The sequence below is a fragment of the Alosa alosa genome, chromosome 9 (assembly GCF_017589495.1).
Source record: "Alosa alosa isolate M-15738 ecotype Scorff River chromosome 9, AALO_Geno_1.1, whole genome shotgun sequence".
NCBI classification, from domain to species: domain Eukaryota; kingdom Metazoa; phylum Chordata; class Actinopteri; order Clupeiformes; family Clupeidae; genus Alosa; species Alosa alosa.
In genome coordinates, this window is record NC_063197.1 from 2,527,913 (window position 1) to 2,550,008 (window position 22,096).

The 22,096-nt window shown below is 39.1% G+C and overlaps 1 protein-coding gene across 8 annotated transcripts in view; it reads left to right on the top strand.

Moving 5' to 3' along the window:
- Positions 1 to 22,096, top strand: part of cep350 (centrosomal protein 350) — a 90,625-nt gene that overhangs the window by 31,215 nt on the left and 37,314 nt on the right. For 7 of the 8 annotated variants that reach the window (XM_048251876.1, XM_048251879.1, XM_048251880.1 and 4 more), the window contains 7 exons: positions 235 to 833; positions 1,202 to 1,317; positions 9,350 to 10,263; positions 12,783 to 12,921; positions 13,656 to 13,792; positions 14,016 to 14,193; positions 17,238 to 17,470. In XM_048251876.1, coding sequence (XP_048107833.1) covers positions 235 to 833; positions 1,202 to 1,317; positions 9,350 to 10,263; positions 12,783 to 12,921; positions 13,656 to 13,792; positions 14,016 to 14,193; positions 17,238 to 17,470 — 2,316 coding nt within the window. The remainder of the gene's footprint in view (positions 1 to 234; positions 834 to 1,201; positions 1,318 to 9,349; positions 10,264 to 12,782; positions 12,922 to 13,655; positions 13,793 to 14,015; positions 14,194 to 17,237; positions 17,471 to 22,096) is intronic. The other variant, XM_048251878.1, reaches the window with a different exon arrangement.

Below are 22,096 nucleotides of genomic sequence, written 5' to 3' on the forward strand. Positions count from 1 at the left end.
CCTCTTAAAAACAATATCAACATGCTTTCGTTTCAAGCATTGATTAAATTAAAGTCATTAAAACGTCTTGTTGATTTGGTTTTTAAAGTCTTTAGAGTTTTTAAGATCCAGATACTTATCACTGTAGTAATTGATACAGATTTGAGAGAAGTTCCTTACACTAAAGCCGTTGCTACAGTTGGAGTACAAATGACTCCTTAAAGCGCTTGTGCTAATAATTTTATATTTTTCCAGGTAGCTTGAAGCGACCGCCTAGCAGTTCACCATCAGATAATCTAAATCAAGGCAAGAAAATTGAAGATGGAAAGACTGCGGCAGTCCATCTCTCAACTGATATTCAAGACATCTTGGATGACCTTGAGTTAGATACACCTCCTAGGAAGCATGTTGAAAGGATGGCTAAAAAGCCTGTCAGTCCTAGAGTAAAAACAAAGGATCACGGCTGCATTGGTGGCAATCATGCTGCTAGTCCTACCAATCCATCTTCTATGGAGGCCCTAAAACCTGACCAAGTCAGAAGAAAACGGCACTATGATTCTGCTGCAGTGCGACAGTATATATCGCGCCAACAGGTGGAGCGGCGCCGGCGGCAAACTGAGGAGCGCCGCAGTCAGCAGGAGGAAATGGAGAGAAGGAATCAGAGGCTACAGGAACTCTATAGGAAACAAAAGGAAAGCTTCAATAAGCAAACAGCTGCAGCCACTTCCTATGCTACCACTGTTGGGTCAACACCCAGGTGTCTGCTGGAAACGTACACTAAATTGTTGCCAGAGCAAACCCAGCTTGAGACAGATGTCCTACTCTCTCCTACTTTCACCAGCACCCATCAGCAGGTATGGTTACGGACTGGTATTGCTATATGTGGTGACAACAGACAATTGCTAACAAATTACTGTGGTGAGGACCAACAGCAGTTCCAGAAAGAAAAAAATAATGTGTCTCCAGCCTCTTCACAGTTTATCAGGCGTTTGGAATAAAACTATGGAAATCTGTAAAGTGAACACATTTCTGTAGAATCTTGAACATAAAAAGTAACTTAATTGTATTTAGACTAGATGTAGCAAATAGCAGAACTGTTGTCGGTACTGTCTCAGTACACACAGTTAAATGCTTCTATACTCAACCTGATGGTTTTCATGATGATAATATAATGCTTCCATCAAATTGGTAGAGATTAACTGAGATAAGTGTATATTTGCAGACACCTCTGTACCAGCCCTCCAATGAGTCGGATAAGGAGAATAAACATCAAAATCGACCCCAAAGTGCATCTAGTGGTGACATCTCTGTGTCTGAACAACAGTCTCCAGCACTAAGGTTTGATTTCACATCGTGATTTTTTTAAACCACAGGACAGAATTGCATAAATTTGCTAACTTGGATTTGCCTGTGGTTTATAAGATTTCACACTATCAAAACTTTTGGTAAACAATACTATGCATTGCAGTATGGACATGATGAATGAAATTTGTAGTTACTGTAGCTGTCAGTTTAAAGGAAGACTCTTCCTAGGCTCTATTTACGGTAGATTCCAAGTTCAAATATTCGGTTGAGGGCAAAATTACTTTAATTGGTGGAGTTTTGAGCAAGATTTGCACCCACTGATTTGACGCTACGCTGCACAAAGTCAGAAGATTCCCTTCCTCCAGAAACAGGTCTTGCTATAACCTCTCTGTACAATTTCAACGGTTTTCATACTTCAGTTTGTCTGTAGGGACATTAGCCACACTGCCACAGAAGTGTAATTATATTTTGAGTATTGTCAATGGTATAAAATTGTGTTTTGTTTAGTGTTCATTTTGCTGGTGATGCTGAGCAAAATTAGATCAGCTTCTATTTGAAATCTTTGGTGAAGTGTCATACTATGACCTCTTACAAATTCAAAAAAATTCAGGTTGTATATGAATTAATGATTAACATATTCTGAAATATATTGTCAAGTCAGCCACAATACTGCTAGAACAGTGAAAACATTTTCCCTTTAATCCACAACTTAGTTGAATCTTATATTGTGACAGATTGTCAAATTTAAAATGTAGAATAAAAGATTGAGGCAGACCGATAGCCGCAAATGTATGACCCAACCACTTGCATATTTTAATTTTACAAGGGGATTAGACTTCAGTGAATAAAACAATTTATAATGAGTAAAATATTTTTGTCAGTACATATTCATGGTTTTCATCAGGTCCCTTGCCACAGGTGTATAAAAATTAAGCACCATGGTGCTTGATTTTATACACCTGTGGCAAGGGACCTGATGAAATCCATGAATATATGTTAAATTGCTATGCCATAAATTGCTATGCCATAGAGTATACCAGATTTCCAGATATTGCCAGATTCCAGACAATCCCGCCTACACTAATATGAATATATATTTCTACCGGCATGCTTCCTGTTGACATGAATACAACATATGAAAAAAAGAGACTCAAATATATATTGATATAAAGGCTGGTATAACACATATGCAAGTATTATCACATCATACTTTCCTAGATATGGGTAGCATAGACTGTTCTGATAAAAACAAGGTATAGCATGTATAGATTTTAAATATAGAGTTTAAAAGTAAAGGTAGGACATTACACTGAAAATAGCCAAGGCCTCAAAAGGTTAATGAGAGACTTCTGGGATTTCACCTATAAGTTGGCGATTATTTCTCACCGGACTTGCTAGGGATCTTATTTGAGCCATCAATCAGTCTGCAAGTGTTTGGTATCCCTTGAAGCCTATCAGTGTAATTGGTCAGTATTCGGATTTAGAGAAAATAAAATTCAGCTCATCCAACTATGTATTTTATTTAATCTATTTGTACTTACTATCTGTTTGCTAGCCAGCTAGCTAAGGTAGCATTAAAAAAAAAAAAGTCAGCTTTTTAATTATAACTTGCTAAATGGGTCATTCCGTGTCAAATCGGATATGGTTGTTGCTGCACCGTCTCAGATTTTGTTTAAACCTTGTCTATATCAAGAATGGGTTCCAAAGCCAAGGACTGTAGGGATGTCCCGATCCAGCTTTTTGCACTTCCGATCCGATACCGATATTGTAGCTTTTAGCATCGGCCGATACCGATACCGGCTGATCCAAGCATGTATTAAAGATTAAAGATATTTACTTTATATTTTGTTGTTACTCATGTTGAAAAGGGTTTTACACTTAAGAACAACTAGCCAACTTAATTAGGTTAGTTTGAATAATCCACAGTGGTTGGTAATGAGAAGCTGACCTGTTTATTCTTAACAGGGTTAAATAAACACAAAATAATAAATAGTCAATTAACCACACAAACTGAATTGGCATCAGTGCTCTGCTCTTGAACAACACGAGTGTAAACCAAGGCTTAAAAGCCATCAGTGCAAAACAATATTGTAAACTGTATAAAAAAGCAAAACACACAGAAAAGCTGAGTAGAAAATAAATAGTCAATTAACCACACAAACTGAATTGGCATCAGTGCTCTGCTCAAGAGTGTAAACCAAGGCTTAAAAAAGCCATCAGTGTAAACAATATTGTAAACAATCTAAAATTATATATAAAAGCAACACACACAGTAGCAACCTGAGTAGAAAATAGTCAAATTACCCCACACACACTGAATTGGCTATAACAACCCAAATAACTGTCACCCTTCTACAGTATTGCTATCTCCTCCACACTTTACTGCTCCATCTCCATACTCCCTTCAATTTCTACTGTTTGCCCTGGCTGCAGTCTGAGCATGATGGAGAGATTCTTCTTCTATTCACAAAGGTGATCATTTCAACATGCTCAGGTGTCAGCCTGCTCCTGTGCTCATCAATGATAAGTGAGACTGCGCTAAAAAGCCTCTTGTTGCTTTTAAAAGCTTTTAAACTGATGCCACAACTGGTCTGGGTTTGCTGAAGTAACCTAGGCTACAGGCTGCATTTATTAGGCTACAGAAAATCAAGCAACATAGCACGTAGGCCTATCTACACTATTTAGAGGAGCTTAAAGGAACCGTATGTAAGATTGTGGCCAAAACTGGTACTGCAATCACTTTCAAAATACTGTAGAGCTGTGTATCCTCTCCCCATCTCCCCTGACTGGCAGAGCTGGCAACCCGGATGCCGAAACACTACTGACTTCGTGATTAGTAGATAGGTGGAGGGTGGCGCATCAGGCCAAACATAACATGACAACATCAACATCAGTTGAGGGCTGCAACTTCACTTTTTGAATGACAATATCCTGGCCGGACTACTGTTGTCAGTGATCTAAGTATTTGAAATGAACATGATTTCTTAATGTCTAGTGACATATCAGGGCCATTTTATGATTAATTGAAATACATTTCTTACATACGGTTCCTTTAAGTTTACAGCGACAACAGCTGTCACTAATTCACATCGTCGTAGGCTGCGCCGATGAACAGACTAAACGGTAAAAAAAGTTATGATCACCTACTGGAAGCTTCTACCCTTTTGGATGTGTAGAGTTGTAGGCTTTTTGCTTTTTTTTTCACAGGTTTGTGAATAGGTCTGTGAGTAAGGAATCCTCTTGACTTCTTTTAAGCTGTCAGAGGTGGGAAAGTGTGATTTATTGGGGGCAGGGCAGATTAACTGGGCACAAATGTCTGATGGCCCCCCTTCCCCCCAGCCAACGTGAATCGGGTGGTTAGTTAATAGGCCTATCGTGAAGATTTTTCCTGCCATCTAAGGCACGAGCGCATCTGTGAGGCCAAGCCTCACCAAGTAGCTCTTTTGTTTACAACTAACATTCCATTTAATTAAACTGCTTTATAGGCTATGTCGAAATAGTTTTCAACATTTTGAATATTAGTGTCGGGTGAATTGAAATGTTCTCAAAGTAGCCTTATGGCTGAAAGCTGCTTGGGATCCCCCCCCGTCAAGCAATATAACCATACAAACGCGTTTCCTGCACTCATTGTTTCAAAAGGAGTAAATTTGGCTTTGTCAGAACTGAAGAGCTGTGGACGGCACGGCAAGGTATGCCCAATGAAAATAAATTAACGCAACGCAACACAACACAGACCCCGCTTCTCTCGCGTCAATTACTGACAGTAACCTAGAATAAATGCATGGGGAAAAACACTTCCCCATGACAAAGACATCGTAAAAACACTGAAAGTTAATATTTTGTCACTAGCAACATACATCTGTCCTTTGTTAAATGTATTATGTTCCAAGTAGCCTATGCGTAATTCTGCTTCATAAAGTTGAACAAATACATTTGCTTATTTCACAGAAAAATATAAATAGCCAGTTAGGGTCTACAGTGCAGAGTTGGTAAGTTATGGTAGGCCAACTTGCAGTGAACATACAAACAGGGGAAATTCTTTCTCTTGTAGCTGAGTAGCCTCAGGTGCGCACGTAGACATAAGGCCGAACATGCAAGCGCCAATGAATCGTGCTCTCACGACAATCACGCCGTTAAACTTAAATAGGTTAACATCACTCTAAGTTCGCCTTCAAGCAAGGAAAACGATGATTTGAAGACATCTGTTTCGTTGAAAGGGCAAGGGGTAGCAAAAGGGCAACACAGAGACAGGCCCGATGGCAGGGCTGTTATGAGAGTATTAAAAATATGGGATATTCTACGGGAAAACATTAAAACGGCAAGACAGCGGGGGAAAGTTAAAATACATAAACACGGAAAAAGTTGGCATGCATTGTTTCGGGTCCCGCGCACAGGGATTATTTGTCATATTATTAATCACATATGATTATTTGTGAAATTGTGCAAACAGGCGCAACACATTGGAAAAGGAAGGACTGGTAGCATGCAAGCTCACGGGAAAGATTGATTTAAGAAAGTTATCACAGTGTGTGGCTGTGGCGCGGGCGGAAGACAGCAACAATTGGCAGGGGAGGGTCATGTCTTTTTTAACAATTCTGTCGGAGGGTCATTGAACAATTTCTAGCAGGCAAGAGAGGGTCATGCAACTTGCAACTGAAGCACTCAAAATTCCTCCGGTGGCCCCTTCAATAAATAACGAACAGTCCCTAGATTGCTGCTGGGCTATATGTCTTGGTTCATGTCTGTTAACAACTAATTTCCGTCAAACGCATAGCCTATCTCGCAGTTGCATCCATTACAAACAAACATGCAATGTGAACGTCTGGGATTGGGGAGAGCACTAAATGCTCTACTGAATAAGCACGAAGTCAAACCTTTAAATGAAAAACACTCTTTAATAATGAAAAAATAAATAAACCGCTAATGAAGTAAACTTGTGACCATCCAAAATCGTTTATCGCTTGTAACTCCATGATAACAGGATGTAACAGGAAGGCATTTGGCTGAGCAACGGAGGTTATTATGCTCTATATTTTGTCCAAATGATGTCTGTCTATCATCGTTGCACTTGGAGAAAACCAGAATGTTTAATTTGTCCTGGGTTTTAATTTGTCCTGCGTTTTTTCTACGGCTGCAAACGGGATTCACTCGTAGTTAACCAAATATTTCTTTATTAGGGCAGGGCAGGCATATTTCTGGCTATTAAATTATTTCTAAACCAGTCTGCTAAAGTCTGTAGTGAAGTCTGTGTAGGATTTTCCAGGCTCCATTTCTTTTTACGAGACACCCTGCTCACTTGAGCCATCTACCGGTTGTTTGGGTTGTTGCAGCGTCTCACTGGAAAAATACAAATTAAAGTCGCGTGATACCGCGTGATCCCACGCGCGGACCGCGAGTGAAGCTGGCCAAGTCGAAGCACTGCCCACTGTATACAGTATAACCAAGTAAGTGTATTTTGACACGGAATGACATTATGATAGCATTAGTGAGTTAAAGCAAATGTTTTAAACTCAAGTTAAGAAACAGCAATTTACAAGTCTGACTAAGAAAGCATGCCTAGGCTTATTCTAGCTATTAGCTAATTGGTACATACATAGTTAATGTTTCTATAAGCAATGTCAACTGCTTGTTTAGCTTCCTAAGCCAGCGTTAACAGACTCATTAAATCATTCATTCCACGTTCGATAGTGTGATTAATTGGTATTGTAAAATGTTGCGTTTTAACGTGTCTTGAACAGGACAGAATGGTGAAGCAGTGGTAAATATTACGAGAAACTGCATTTAATCTGACTAATCTGAATAATTACCAATGTATTCTCATGGCACACGAAAATAGATAAATGGTGGTAAAAAGATGATTTATTTACTAATAAACCATAAACTTAAATGTAAACATCAATATCACTTAAAGGAGCATTTCACCGTTGGGAAGATGAATGTGTATTTAAATTAAGTCATTTATGTATTAGAAATGTGGAGTCATCATTGAAGTCAGTGCCTTCTTGACCGAGAAAAAGCCAAAAATGTATTTTTGGTTCATCCGGATTAAAGCCAACAACTCCCAGAATCCCCTGCCTTTCACTGCTCTTCGCTGCCCTACCAAGCAACTCCAATGTAATATCAATGTAGTCTCCAGCCTCTGGCCAAAAAAACCTCAGATGATGCAAAATGATGATTTTTGCATCATCTGAGGTTTTTTTTCCAGACAAAAATTTCAGAAATCTCTCCTCTCAGGGTTCTACTGATACAAAGCTTAATGCTAATCGATGAAGTATCCCTTTAAATTGAATGTAAGGTCAAATTCAGATAGGCATATAAAAAGTTGGATGCCAGAACGAAGTAAGCTTAACCAAATAACAGACTTAAACATAAACTTAACAAATTATAACACAAGTTAGATGTTAAATACACCAGATAAAACAATACATCAAATATAAAACAATGAAAACAAACCAGAGAGAGAGCGAGCGATCAGCTAGATCTGGGGTCTCAAACTCAAATGAGCTGGGGGCCACTTCTGCCAATGTCATCTGATTGGAGGGCCACATCAGTGTTAAAGAATAATACAAAAAAGAACGGCTATTTCCTAAAATGCAATGTTTTTTTTGTTTTTTTTTCAAATTCTGTATTTTCAAACACAAAACTACAAACAGAAAGTGCAAGTATTTTTATCTATTTAAGACACCTGTGCTAGCAACCTTGTAGCTTATAAATAAAATAATGATAAAATAAATATTAATACAAATTTTAAAAACAAACAAAAAAGCATAAAAACAGGTAGGCCTATGTGCATGTTTCACACCAAATAAAAATATTTTCCTCTCATAACTTTTTTAAACCTGGCAATCGGCGTCAGGGTTAAGAAAGCAACACCATTGGATTTTTATATCAAAATTTCAAAAGGCCATGGCTTGAAAGTGGTCAGAGTCCTACTGTAAATGTAAAAATCTTTGAGTACAGTATAAACAAAAGTTTATGAAGGGGGTACATTTATCTAATTTGCCACTGGATGGCAAGCGCCTCAAATTATGCACCTTTCAGTAAATACTGGATGAACATATTTGAGCAGGTTTACTTTCTTTTTTGTCATATTACCCACATAACAAATTAACAGGAAAACACCTAAGATGTAGGCCTATACCAGAAATAGTAAACTATTACTGGCCTATAACCACAAGGCCTACAATAAACCTGGTCAAATCAGTTCCTATCGAGGGTGACTTTGTAGTTCTTCAGCGCCCTATTTCTACTAGCCCTGTTGTCTGTACCACGTCCATTACGGACACTATCACAAATAACCACTGCAACCTCCGAGCTATGTTGGGCAGAGGGTCGAAATAAGCATGGTAGCCTATGCTTAGTGGACACCGTTGTAAACACGCAAAGACGCACCTCCATTCACAGACGCTCCGTGACTATCACTGTCAATAGACGATCGATCATAATCTCCAAAAGGATATTCTCCTTCAGAGTCAGAATAGGTGAATAACATAGCCTACCTAAGACTTCATCACACGTGAACGTTTTTCAACATTTGGTGTAGGCCTATTTCTGCCTCAATTTATGCAAAACTATGGCATGCATCGCGTCATTACAAATGCACGTCTGTGTTTCTCGCATGTAATACAAGTATTTCCTGAAAACTTTGTGCAGCGACTTAGGGTTTGAACCAAGCTCTGGATGTCTAGCAAATAGTGGAGGAGAGTAGCCTACAAATGAGATTTGTCACCGTACTGGGATCTATCGTCTATTTTAATCAGTATCGTTGTTTGTCGCAATTAAAAATACCCTCAAGGGCCGGATTATTATTATTTTGACATACGTCGTGGGCCGGATTTGGGCCGGACGCGGGCCGGGAGTTTGAGACCCCTGAGCTAGATGGTATGAGACCTTTCCACTGGTTTAAGTATGCAAATTGCTGGCCTTACAGAATCAATGCAATCAACAAAATAATGTCTATCTCCTCTTGTTGCTTGTTGAGGGAAAATGTTTATCTGGATGCTTGTGTATTTACACATTTTTATTGGTATTAATCTTAAATTGCCCTCTCTTTTGTGTATGTTAGCAGGAATGAGGTAGGCTTACCAACAAAGTCATCCTGGGTACAAGGCGATGGTCAGTGCTCTCCATCAAGACAAAGTGTGGCTATTCCTTTGATAACCCCACCTAAACAAACATTTCCCCAGTGGCCGGGCGAAGAATGGAAGAACTCTGCTCCTAGTCCCACCTGTTTGCATGCTCCAGCCCTCCCCGGCTCTCTAACAACCATGACTAGCAGAATGAGCCGTCTAGAAGTCTTAAAGTCTACAGCTACTTCCCTCTCCAACCGAATTGAGAGTGAGGCCCGGAAATTGCTACTCACTTGTAAGGGCAGCCAAATGTGTGTTTCAGAGTTGAGTGTGGACTTGCCAAATCACTGGGCTAGAATGGCCAGCTCCAATATTGACATTGTAGCAAAGCCAGAACACTCTGTGGAGAAAATTCAGAAGCTGCATTGTACAGGCCTGACCACTTATGATGGAACTCTTCCTGGAGTGGGAAATTTGTACACCCTCAGAGAACCACAAGAAAGAACGGCAGAAACTGCAAAAAATAAAATACCCTTTTGCATTGCTGACTCTAACTCCAAGTTGATGGACGGCAACCTAGATCAGGCTGAAGAAGAGCAAATCATGTTCCACCATGACGATTATAGCTCCAATGCAAGCTCCATCAGTGATGGCAGCCTGACTGAAAGGAAAGCCAATTCCCAACAACCATCCATGCATGTTACAGTTCTAGACATCGATTGCATTCAGCAGGAAAGCTCACCTTTGCACCAGTTCTCTGTCTTCAGCAGTGGGAGGGACAAATGCAAGCTGTTTACCAGTGCAATACCTCAAGATGCCAGTACAGCTGCTTGGAAAGAGCTGACAAAGGGTAGTCCACACAGTGTCATTAACATCTTCACCAAGAATCTGCACAGCAGCAGTAGCAAAGGTCAGCTTTACATTATTATTCCGGTAAATATAACTGCTCTCATATGATGGGAAGTAGCAATGTGGGCTCTCTTGGGCCTCAGCGTTAGGATTTTCAGTGCACCTCCTGCACTGTTTTGGATGGATGATACTGTATACAAGATGCAATCGCATAGTACAATCATGGAAACTTTTGCTGAACATTAGCTCAAGTCCAAATTTACGGGCGAAATATTGCACACAAAAATCACACAGCTAAATATAGCTGCAAGCAGCAATGAGGGGACCAAGCAGTTCATCAGGCTGGAGTTATCATGGCAGCTCAATGCTATTAAATCAGACATATGGGTGTAAGCACTCACAGCAAGTTTCATGTCAAACAACCAAAATTGGCTAAAATATATGGTCACTTCCTGTTTGGCGGCCTTGCTGCCAATTTTCATTGGCTGTAATGGGTGAATGCTTTTGACTCTGTCTTCAAAAAGCAAGACATTAGTAAGGCTTAGACTGAAGATCATCTATGCCAGTAGACCCTAAACTTTTTCTTCCGAGGGCCTGGCTCTAAGAGAGGGCCAGAGTCTCAGAGTATATCAGTAACCATAAATAGCGTAAAATGTAGCTCAAATGAAATAATACTAATAAAAAAGACTTTAGCATTCCCAAAAGTATTAGCAGGGAGTCCCAAAAGTATTTTATTCAAAATGTGGGAACAAGCAATATCCTACAAATAATTTAAAGTTCTCAAACTATGACAGTTTTATGAAGTGCTGGCAAAAACATCTGAAATCACCTGATGAGAACTTTGTGAACTCTATGAACATTTGAACGAGTGAATAAAAATAGAAATAATTATCCCAGTAAGTCCCAGAAATATGACTTGAATAGAAGATAGTTAGTTATTAACAATTCATTGATAAACTTTTAGAATACTTTGAGCACTGATGAAGTCAGTATTGGCCTCTTACATTGTTTGCAGGTAGGCCTACATTTCATTCCCTTTTCAACAGCAAACGTGAAACAGCGCCAAAAAAACACCAGTGGACAAAAAGAGTATTACATGTGTACTGTTAAAGACTCGCCATAGAGAATGAATGGGGGAAATTACAGAGTCATAGTTTGACGATGTCGTACTCCCGTGTGGGCCAGATGCTATATACCACGGAAATGTTTTGCTGGGCCACCCAAAATAAGGTGGCGGGCAGTAGTTTGGGGACCACTTATCTATGCCAAGTTTTGTGACGAACGGCCAAAAATTGTGACTTTTGGAGATGTTTTCATGTTCCAAGGTAATATCCAATATGACGGCCAGATTGGTATTGATCAGACTAAGGACCTCCCATAGTATTAACAAACACAGCTAGTAAGTTTTAAATCCAAACACATCAATAGTTTCAAGCCAAAATAATTTTTTGCTAATATCAGTGCCCACCTAGAAGTCAAAGGTCAAACTTCTTGTGCATCCTCACAATGGTGTCATGAGTCCATTTACTAAATTAGGTTTTGATACATGAAAGCATTGCAGAGATACTAGCTGACATGGGCGAACGTGTTTGTCAATGGCTCCAGAAAGTATTCCCGTTGTAACGCATGGTCTGAATATAGTCTGTGCCAAATATAGTGAAAATGTGGGACCAAGGAAAGCTTTTGGATTTTTGAAAAATGCGGAAAAATCCAATATGGCGTTGAACTTCGCTTGGTCCAAGGATTCCAACGGTACCTCAACTTGGAAAATCGGGCAAACAAGTCAAAAGATACGCGTGTGAACACACGTCCAACTTTGACCAGTTAGTGGTGCTGTCTCCAATGAGTGTGCCAAGTTTACGAGACGGTTCTATGGGCTGCCATAGACTTTAATGGTAGAGGAAAGAAGGTAGAAACACCTTCGCAGCTTCGCTTATTATCAGTGCAGTACTCAGCAGTGAAGAGGAATGCCTCTTGTCTGATTTAAAACATAATGAATAATTTGACCGGACTTGATGTAGAAGGATACCACAGTTTCCCTTTTATGTCTTTACACAAATCCCAAGCTTTGTCCTTGTAATGTTTCCAAAATCATTTCAGTGGTTCATCAACTCGTAACAGGGCGAACGGGCGAACGCTTTGCGGCCCTCTATCAGCTATAACCGCACTATCCGAGTTTGCCAGATCGGGTAGCGGACCTGTAGTTCGATGGAATGAGACATAAGAAACTACAAATTTGACTTGCTTCTGATGTCACAATACATCATACTTTCATAAAATCATTCAACATACTCTACCTTGTCTGTGGACATGGTTATTTCCAAAGCCGGTGCTGGATAAACAAATACCGTGTGTGCGACAAAAGTGCTTTGGTGTTGCTTTAATTATAATAATGTTCTATGTAATGTTCAGCATCTTAGATAATTGCTACTGTAATTTCGCCCTTTTTATTTTTGGCATTTAATTTCTTGTATCATTTTAGTCCTTCACCGTAGCTCTGTATTCTGTATTTGTAAAGTCTGGGACTGGATCTCCCACTCTGTTTGACGATGCTCTCCACTATATTTTCTCTTTACCCAGTAATGTCTGACAGGAGAAGTGGGAGATCTAGTCCTGTCTCCTCCACTGGTCATTCTGAGGGCCATCGTGAGAATAACATGTCCTCACAGGGTAGTAACTCCAACAGTAAACCAGTCATCAGGAATCCAAACAGGCATAGGTATGTCAATGCATCTCCTCTTTTTAGATTGAAACAGATTTCAGTTTTCTCAGCCATGTAGTTTAGTATTCATGTAGCATTTTATGAACAGTATTGGAGTATATTGTCTTAGATTGTGTGCACTTTGGCAAGCCAGTGACTGTTTTGGCTCTGAACTACACTTGGACTACACAAACCTTAATCTTCAGAGTTTCTAGTTGTTGATTGACTTGAGGTATTTTAATTGTTATGCACTGAATTTCTTCATAATCTTTCCAATGCCTCCAGGAATTTGTGATTGTAGGCTATTGAAAGTTTTAGAAATAGATACAAATATGTCAAATGGTGAATGTAATGTAGTATGAAGTCTTGGGTTTATAAGCCTATGTTTCTGTTATAGGACAGGGACCAGACATTTTTTGGCTAGATTATTATTACAAGGATTTCGGACATAATATAATAAATATGCTCTATGCATGAATTCATTAATTTAAGTGTACTTGTATTTGAAATAAAATTCACACCTGGCAGCAGCTGATGGAACACATGATTAATGTATGTAAATTAATTTGAAGACTACTTATAGACAACTTGAAGACAAGTTGGCTATAAAAAACAAAATATAAATTCCTGTATTGTGTTGCTATGAAGGCGTCCCTGATGGAGCATTAATTGTTACAGCATTCCCACATACATATTTTAAGAAAATTGTTATGAACTCTGTTATGTCTATGTTGTGAATGTCTTTATTACAGCATCAGCAATGTAGCAAACAAGCAAGGAAATAGTCCTCAAGATGACTTAAAACATGAGAAATCAGACACACAGTCCTTCTCCCCAGTGGGATCTCATGCATCATCATTCTGCTCTGCTTCTAGTTCCCTAGACATGGGTAAGATATGATCAGTTCTTCATAGTAAAGGACTGATTGCATGCCTTACATCTTTAAAGCGATGGTTCGGGGGAATTACTCCGAACCATCGCTTTAAGATGCAATATTCTCTGTATTATTGTCTAAATACATCAATATTTAGCATGTTGGATGGATTTGCTCTTCTAATTGGTTTGATTATATTATTTATCTGATCTAATATAACTATCCACTTTTTCATCAGAGGCAAGTGTTGATGTCACACTGGTGGAGGGTTTGCGAGATGACTGGTCTGCAGTCATAGAGCCTGGGTGTTTGGGTTCCATGAAAGAGGGCTCTAAGGGGAACTCTACACACAGTTCTCTTAAAGGCTTGGACACTGACAGTACAACAGGGGCTGCTTCAGTCTACTCATTGCATAGGTATGTGAGCCTCTGCCAGGATTTCCCTAGAACCAGGCAACCCTGGCCATGCAGTAACGGTAAAGTAACAGGTGTGTTCGCTACAAAAGGCTAAGGTAGTAAGTATACTTCGACACCTACGGTCTGCGGATGGGGCGGATGACGCAAATTTCATCATCCACACTTGCCTTTCTGTGATGCACCATGATATTTTTTTTTTCTGGCTTTAATCAGATAGGACAGTAAAGAGAGTGACCGGAAGCAAGCGTGTACGGGGACCCGTATATGGTATGGGCGCTGTAACCAGTTGCGCCACGGCGCCCCCCACACCAATACATTTTAGCACACTAGCTGAAGGGTCTAGAAAAAACACAAGCTATACACACTAATTATTTCTTTTAACTGACACCTTCGTGCAGTAGCCTACAGATGCACATTTTCATTTGAGTGCTTGTTTTATGGGTGTGAGGGATCGAGCAGTCGACACAGGGAGCCAGGATTGCAAATTACGCAAAAATGGTTTTATTACCAAAGATCAATAAATTACTTTTTTAAATAAATTTCTGTGCCCAAAATAAGGGTATCTAAACATAATAAACATTAACCTCCGATGCAAACCTCCGACATGAACACACAGCAAGAACTGACAAAAGGAGACAAAGGGGAACTTAAATACAGACTGGCCAGACCATGAATAACTAAAAGGGGAACACAACAAAATCAATTAACTTTCAGACATTACCAAAACATTCAAAACGATAACCTCACATAATGCTAGCAATAAATAAACTACACAAAGACATTTGGGAATAAACACAAAAGAATCCAACCAGAAAGACAATAAACACAAAAGGCTCCTCCTTCCCCCATGGCAAAGATGTGAAAAGGATGTGGCCATAGATAATTTAAACCAGCGGAACGTGCCGCTCTGTCTTGACAGTCAGGAAGTCCGCCCGGATCAAATACCATGACGCACACAGCTCCCGGAGTCTGAATCAACAAAATGCGTTAAATAACAAACTCTAATTAACAACAGAACACAACTGATAAGTTGCGTGCACTCAACCACACAATCACGTACCATTGAACTAAGCAATAAAGTCTGTATGTTGTATGAAAGCAAAAGTCTATGTGTTACGTTTTTACCTGGTTGCCACGTAGTGTTGCTAAACATAGAGGGTGCATGAATGTAGACATGTAAACATCAAAATGTGTGAGCATATAATTATGAAAAATCAACATAAGATTTAATGAAAAAGGGAGTTAATGCTTTCGGTGTGTGGCCGCTATGGCGACCTTCACAATGGGATTAAAACTACAGGAGATTGTCCAGTTTTATTTTATTCTTTCATTTTACCACCCTTGATTTTGTATAATTTTTACACTCTCAGAAATGCCTTATCTTGGAGGCCATGTTTGGGCATTAATATCTTGAAATGTATTATTCCTAGCCTGCCCAAACATTGTAAGGTGGAAGATGGGCATGTTTTTGTTATGATTGGACAGTTAAAAGTTTGTACTGCATGCCCATTAGTTTTATATAAGATATGGAAAAAAGTGCAAAACTGGTGATATTGAGGGTCTTATAAACTCATTATTTTGTATCTACATTGCACCTATCATTATTTTGTCTGTAAGTACAATACTTTATTAATGTTGAGCCAATATTTGAAGTCTTTGCAACAAATGCATGTGACGATATTAAGGATAAAACAATATGTGATTGCATTTTCTGGTAATGTTCATAGGACTAAAGGGGGGGGGGCATTTACTTTGTACACTAAATGCCATACACTGAGCTACTTTAACATATATTCTCAAGTGCCTACTAGCTACCCCAAATACAATTTTAATTCTATGAAAAAAACCTCCCTTTGTTTAATCCTTGAAATCTTCAAGCCCATTATATGTGGAGAATATCGGTACAACATTAATCAAATATAGTATGTAAAGAAATAAATAATGATTGATACCAAATGCGTACAGAAACAAGTCTATACTGCCCTCAATGTCACACTTTTTGCACTTTTTTCCCCCCAATCTAGTGCCTTGGAGACAATGAATGGGAATGTCGTACTTTTAATGGTTCAATTATGCTGAGAACAAGTTTGTCTTCCACCCTACAAAGTTTGGGCTGTCTATGAATAATACTTGTCATTATAATAATGCCCAAACAATGATTGCCAGAAAATGTGATTTTCAGCCTGTAAAACTGAAGTAATTCCAAGGGCTGAAAATAATATGAAGACAGGATTTGAACAGAAATATTTTACAGGCCTTAGTTATGGGACCCATTCTTGATATAGACAAGGTTTGAACAAAATCTGAGACAGTGCAGCAACAACCTCATCTGATTTGACACAGAATGACCCAAATAATAAATGGTAAACTCACACAATATTAAACGATCCCATGCTTTTTTCATCAGTTTGAAAACAGTTAGACCTGCAGGAATGGTAGTTTTAGCAGGCCCTGACAGTCCGCCACTGATTAGCAGTATATTTATTACTACTATTTTATCTCTGATCTATTTGTAGAGCATACTAGTTTCACATTTCACTACAAGTTGTATACAGTTTATAAGTATAAACAGACAGTTAAAATAACTTGAACTTGAAGTATTCAGGGATTGATCAGTTGTGAGTTTTTTTGAGGCTTCCTTAACTGGTAGCACAATCTAGGGATCATGTTGGTTTGATCGGTTTTCTTTGGTTATATATCGGTTATTCTTTGGTATATAACTACATATACATACATTTTTTATATATATTTAGTTAAGTTTGTGTTTGATAGTTTGTAGTTTGGTATTTTACTATTTTATCATTTATTATTATTATTACTATTATTATTATTATTATTGTTATCATGACTTTTTTTTGTTTTCTGCTTTGTTTTGTTTGTTTGTTTGTCTGTCTGTAGAGCGCTTTGTGCTTGAAAAGTGCTATATAAATACATTTTATTATTATTATTATTATTATTATTATTATTATTATATATTAACTAATTATCTGTTTTTTTGTGTTGCTTATTCTTGAAGTATTTCCTACCTTTGTTCTCTTTTACAGCCTATTTGTGCACAGCAAGACAAGCCAAAGAAGGACAACTGTATGCCCCTCAGCTGACTCTGATCCTACAACCAGCTCTAAGGGCAGTAGCCTAACTGGTGATAAGGGAGGGGTTGTGGAATCACCTTCTCCTAACTGGGCTCTTCACAGCACTTCTGCCATGTCTTCATCGCTTAAAGGAAATGCCAGTCCTGCCCCCAACAGTCGTGTTGCCGAACCAGTAGTAACTGCAGGTAAGTCTACTGTAGGTCAGGGGTGGCTAACCAGTCCAACATGAAGAGCCAAAATAAATTTCCACACAACTCAAAAAAGATGCCCACACTACAACAGCGACTTAGGCCTACAGTTTAAATAGATCTTCTCTTTTTCATTTAAAGTGAGACACTTGGCAGATGCTACAAATTATCGTTTTCAGGAATGTGTAGCAAGCAACAAATCTGACACACATCACAAATTCCCCATCACTGAATGACTTATTAGCATGAGAAATGCTCCAATGTAACAACTGATAAGATGCCAATGTGACCGTCAAATGTTCCGTCAAGTGTCTGCTTCTCTGACTGACGTCTATGTATCCTACCTTTACCTTGTACTTGCAAAGGTCAGTGCCTTTGGGAAATGTTCAGGTTTGAAGCTTTATGCAGCAGTTAAGTCTGGCATACCAAGTACCAAACTAACGTGTTAAACACATTTTTTAACAGTGTTATTTTGGTTACGTTGACATATCAACCAGAAGGGTTATGCTAGCCTACAAAAAAGATTAATCCTCCTTTTGAATGTCCGTGTTCCTCTTTCTATTTACTCTTAGCATCAGGGTTTTCCTGATTGCAACAGTAGCATTACACCTGGCTAAAGAAACAAACGTGTCTGCTTCTTTATGGTCTAGATTCCTATCCATAACATGACAGTAAAATTATTTTAATTTAAACATCGCAGCCTAACTATTGTCAGTACTATCAACTTATGAAAAGCATTTTCATTTGCCAGAAATATAGGCTATTTCAAAAAATAAAAAACTATAAATCCAAGGAGAAGTGAGAACATCAGTTGAGCAGCCGCGGGCCGCACGAGAAGAGGCAAAGAGTCTAGATTAACAGGCCAACTACTTGCACAAACAATAGAAGGGGATTGTGTAATTGTGTTGTGGCTTACAAAATGTATCAGATATAATAGAGATGCACTGATATGGAATTTTAGGGCCGATAACGTTAACCGATATTTATTGGTTTGTTGTGGCCGATACCGATACGATAACCGATAATATTACTCTTGAAAAAAAATGTGAAAAGTGAATTGGGGACAGTATAAGCATAATTTAATTGCAGTAATTTTACCTACCATCAATGATGGACACAACTCATAATAGTCCTCAATGGCATTGGTTCCCAAAGACTGGGTCGCAGGAGATTTTATTTGGGTCGCCAGCACAATTTATGTTGTGTAATAGGCCTAACTTATACCATTTAGCTAGGAAAGCTAACAGTGTTCTACTAGGATCTAGTTTGTTAACTACAGTCACGGCCCTATGTGCAATTGTGCATTTAGAATAGCTCTGAAACTGGGGGGCGAACGCGTCACAGAGGGGACAGCGTGGACATCTCACTCACAAAATGAAACATTTCTGTGGGGCGTCTGCCATGGACCTCGCAGTTGCAAAATGCAAGGGACATGAATCAGCCTTTTTGCACAAACATTAACGGACACCATCTCTTCAGCTTGACCGATTAAAATCTAGTCAACTAAAGCAGACATCCGTATACCGGACATGGCTATTCAATTTGCGTCATAGGCTGTAGATATTTTCAATTGTAGATGCACTCTTTAAAGTAATAGCAACCTCTTCACATTCCTTAATATTTCGGATTTAAAACACACTACAGCACATTATATTAGGCTACAGTTTAAATGGACATTTTAAACGCTATTATTTCCTCACGTTTTCCACCTTGTGAACTCTACAATACAATAAAGGCACATTATCTTTTGGCTATTGCACAAAAGCCTCTTGTTCCATTCTTACAACATAGCCTGTCACAACATACCGTGACAGGCGTATCTTTTCGGTAGTCATTTCCAACTTTCCACGCTAATGATGCTCAAAATGCAACACAACTGTGCTCAAAGCAGGATGAGAAAAGGCTGAGGTTGTGTGTTTGTACAAAACTTTTTACAGCTTTGAAAGTATTTACTGTAGAATAGTTTTGGGGGGGGGGCATAGAAAACTTTTGAGAACCTGTGGCCTAAAACAATAAAACAATATTGGTGGATGATTGTTTGCTCTGAAGTGAATGGGTCGCGATGGTCTGTCATTTTTAAAAAGTGGGTCCCCAGAAAAAAAGTTTGGGAAACACTGCTCAATGATATAGCAGTCAACAAAATAGCAGTAGCTTAGACCTATGTGTGGCTCCTTTAAGGGAACCTGACGTCAGTGAGTTGCGAGTGAGTGTCCAGCGACAGTGTGTGAATTGTTTTCATATCTATGGAGTAAATGCTCAACGCAGATAAATGGCTAGAAGCTGGGAAAAGCTAGTGACCAAATCAGAGTTTGTGAGGGAAACTTATGTTTAGTTTCAACTACGGCTAACTGAATAAAGCGGCAACTCCTCGGACTGCATCCTGCTGCAGCAGAAATGAAAGGGGTTAGCCCCGAAGGTTTTAATAACTTTTATAATGATGACCTGTCTGGAACTGAAGCAGGAATGGTTAACATTTCTCTGTAATAATAAAAAACCCAAGCCAACGAAATGCAAATACAATACTAAAATACAACTTAGAACTACTTATCCACTCACCGAAGAGTTTGTTTAATTGTTCCCCCGACTAGCACAGTAAAGTGCAAACACACCAGCACAAGAAGGCTCTTGGTAGGCTGAGCTCCGCTCTGCTTAGGTTAAACTGAGGATCATTCACGAGAGGATTTTGGGCTGCACAGATTCAAAGCAGATCCACAGATCTTGTTAGAATGGTATATAGAATGGTAGAATATAACAGCCAAATATAGGCCTTCGGCTGACCCTGACTTCTAAAGATTGGCATCGGTCATAGAAAAACCTAACCTATTTTCATGATCAGGGTAAGCACTTAACATTTTCTGCACATATGTCTGTGTGCCTCAAAATATGTGATTATGTTGGCAAACTACTGTATGTTGTTATTAATTACTAGACGTTACAATTGTGATGTCGAAGAAAGCAAAAAATAATCATACATTTAATGGAAATGGCATGTGTTTGAAATTTCCATCAAACATAAGTTCAGACATATAGCTAAGCTGGTTCAACTTATTTAGCAGAGGGAATACTTCAGAAATCAGACATGGGATGTTGTAAAAGGTTGTTGAACAAAAATGAAATCTAGGATGTCCAAGGATCTCAACCTGGGTGGACAACCTGGTCAACAAGCTACTGAAAACCCACAGGATATGTTCCAACGATGTGTCCCTACCTCAAAAATAAAACTGTGAACCTGATTACACAGTCACGATCAAATCCCATCATTCTAATCTGACTGTATATGTCTCTGATAGTTTGTGCTAGAAATTAAATAAACACATCTACAGACACAGTGGAAAACAAACTTTCAAATGATGCATTGGTTATGCAAGTACTCTGACAATTTTTGAAACATGAACATATCTTAAAAACAATTTTGGCAGATAAGTGAATCAATGAATGGCCAAACCAACATTATAGATTTTAAAGTCCAACATCAACATCTCCTCTCTCTTATTATAATTTTCGCCATTTTGGCCATTCAAACATGTTGTAGATTTTTATTCACATAATTACTTGGTTGTTGCCTTTTCGGTAACAGTACAGTATCGCACATTGCACATAAACACATGACACTGTCATGACACATGAACCCTAATCCTAACCTCTAACCCTAACCTTAAACCAAATCCTAATCCTAACTTGTTATGGATTATAAATTTTAAATTATAAAATATATTACTTGTTACGTAACAATAGCGCCGAAAATGGCAGCTTTGTTTTTCGCTCCTCATCTTTCCTATCTATTTTTGATAACATTACTATGTATATACTTCATTTTTCTACAAAAAGCAAGCGGTCTTATTCAGTATGACAGAGTGACATTACTGGACATAAACAACTCACTGTCAGCTCATGTGGAGCCGGAGTTTCTAAACTGGGACCCCACACTCACTCGGGACGCATCTTCCCCACTGTTGCCATGGACGAGACGGCGCCCGAAGAGGTAGGAGAGCGGTGTATTAGTGAGACTGAGGCAGTGCAAATCGACCACGCTCCCAAGCATCCTTTTGGCCAATGTTCAGTCTTTGGACAAAAGATGTGCGAAGTTATTCGTGCAAGGATCTCCTTTCAGAGAGAAATTAGGGACTGTAATTTCATCTGTCTCCCGGAAACTTGGTTATCGGAAGATCGCCAAACCATGCTATTTCTCCCACTGGTTTCTCTGTGTTTGGACCGACAGGTCAAAAGAACCATCGGGTAAAGTCAGGGGTGGAGGGGTGTGTTTCATGGTTAACTGCGCTTGGTGTGACAGTAAGAATATCCACTCGATCAAGTCTTTTTGTTCTCCAGACATAGAATACTCACCATTCTCTGCCGTCCATTCTGGTTGCCAAGAGAATTCACGGCTGTTGTAGCAACCGCAGTATACATTCAACCGCATAGCGGATGCAGAGCTCGCTAAAAAGAACTGTATGCCGATTATCAGCAAAACGGAGAGCTTACATCCAGAGGCTGCTTTTATCATTGCAGGCAACTTCAACCACGCATCTCTGAGAAAGATACTGCCCAAATACTTCCAGCACATAGATGTAAACACACGTGGAAATCGCACACTAGACCACTGCTATACTCCCTTCCGCGATG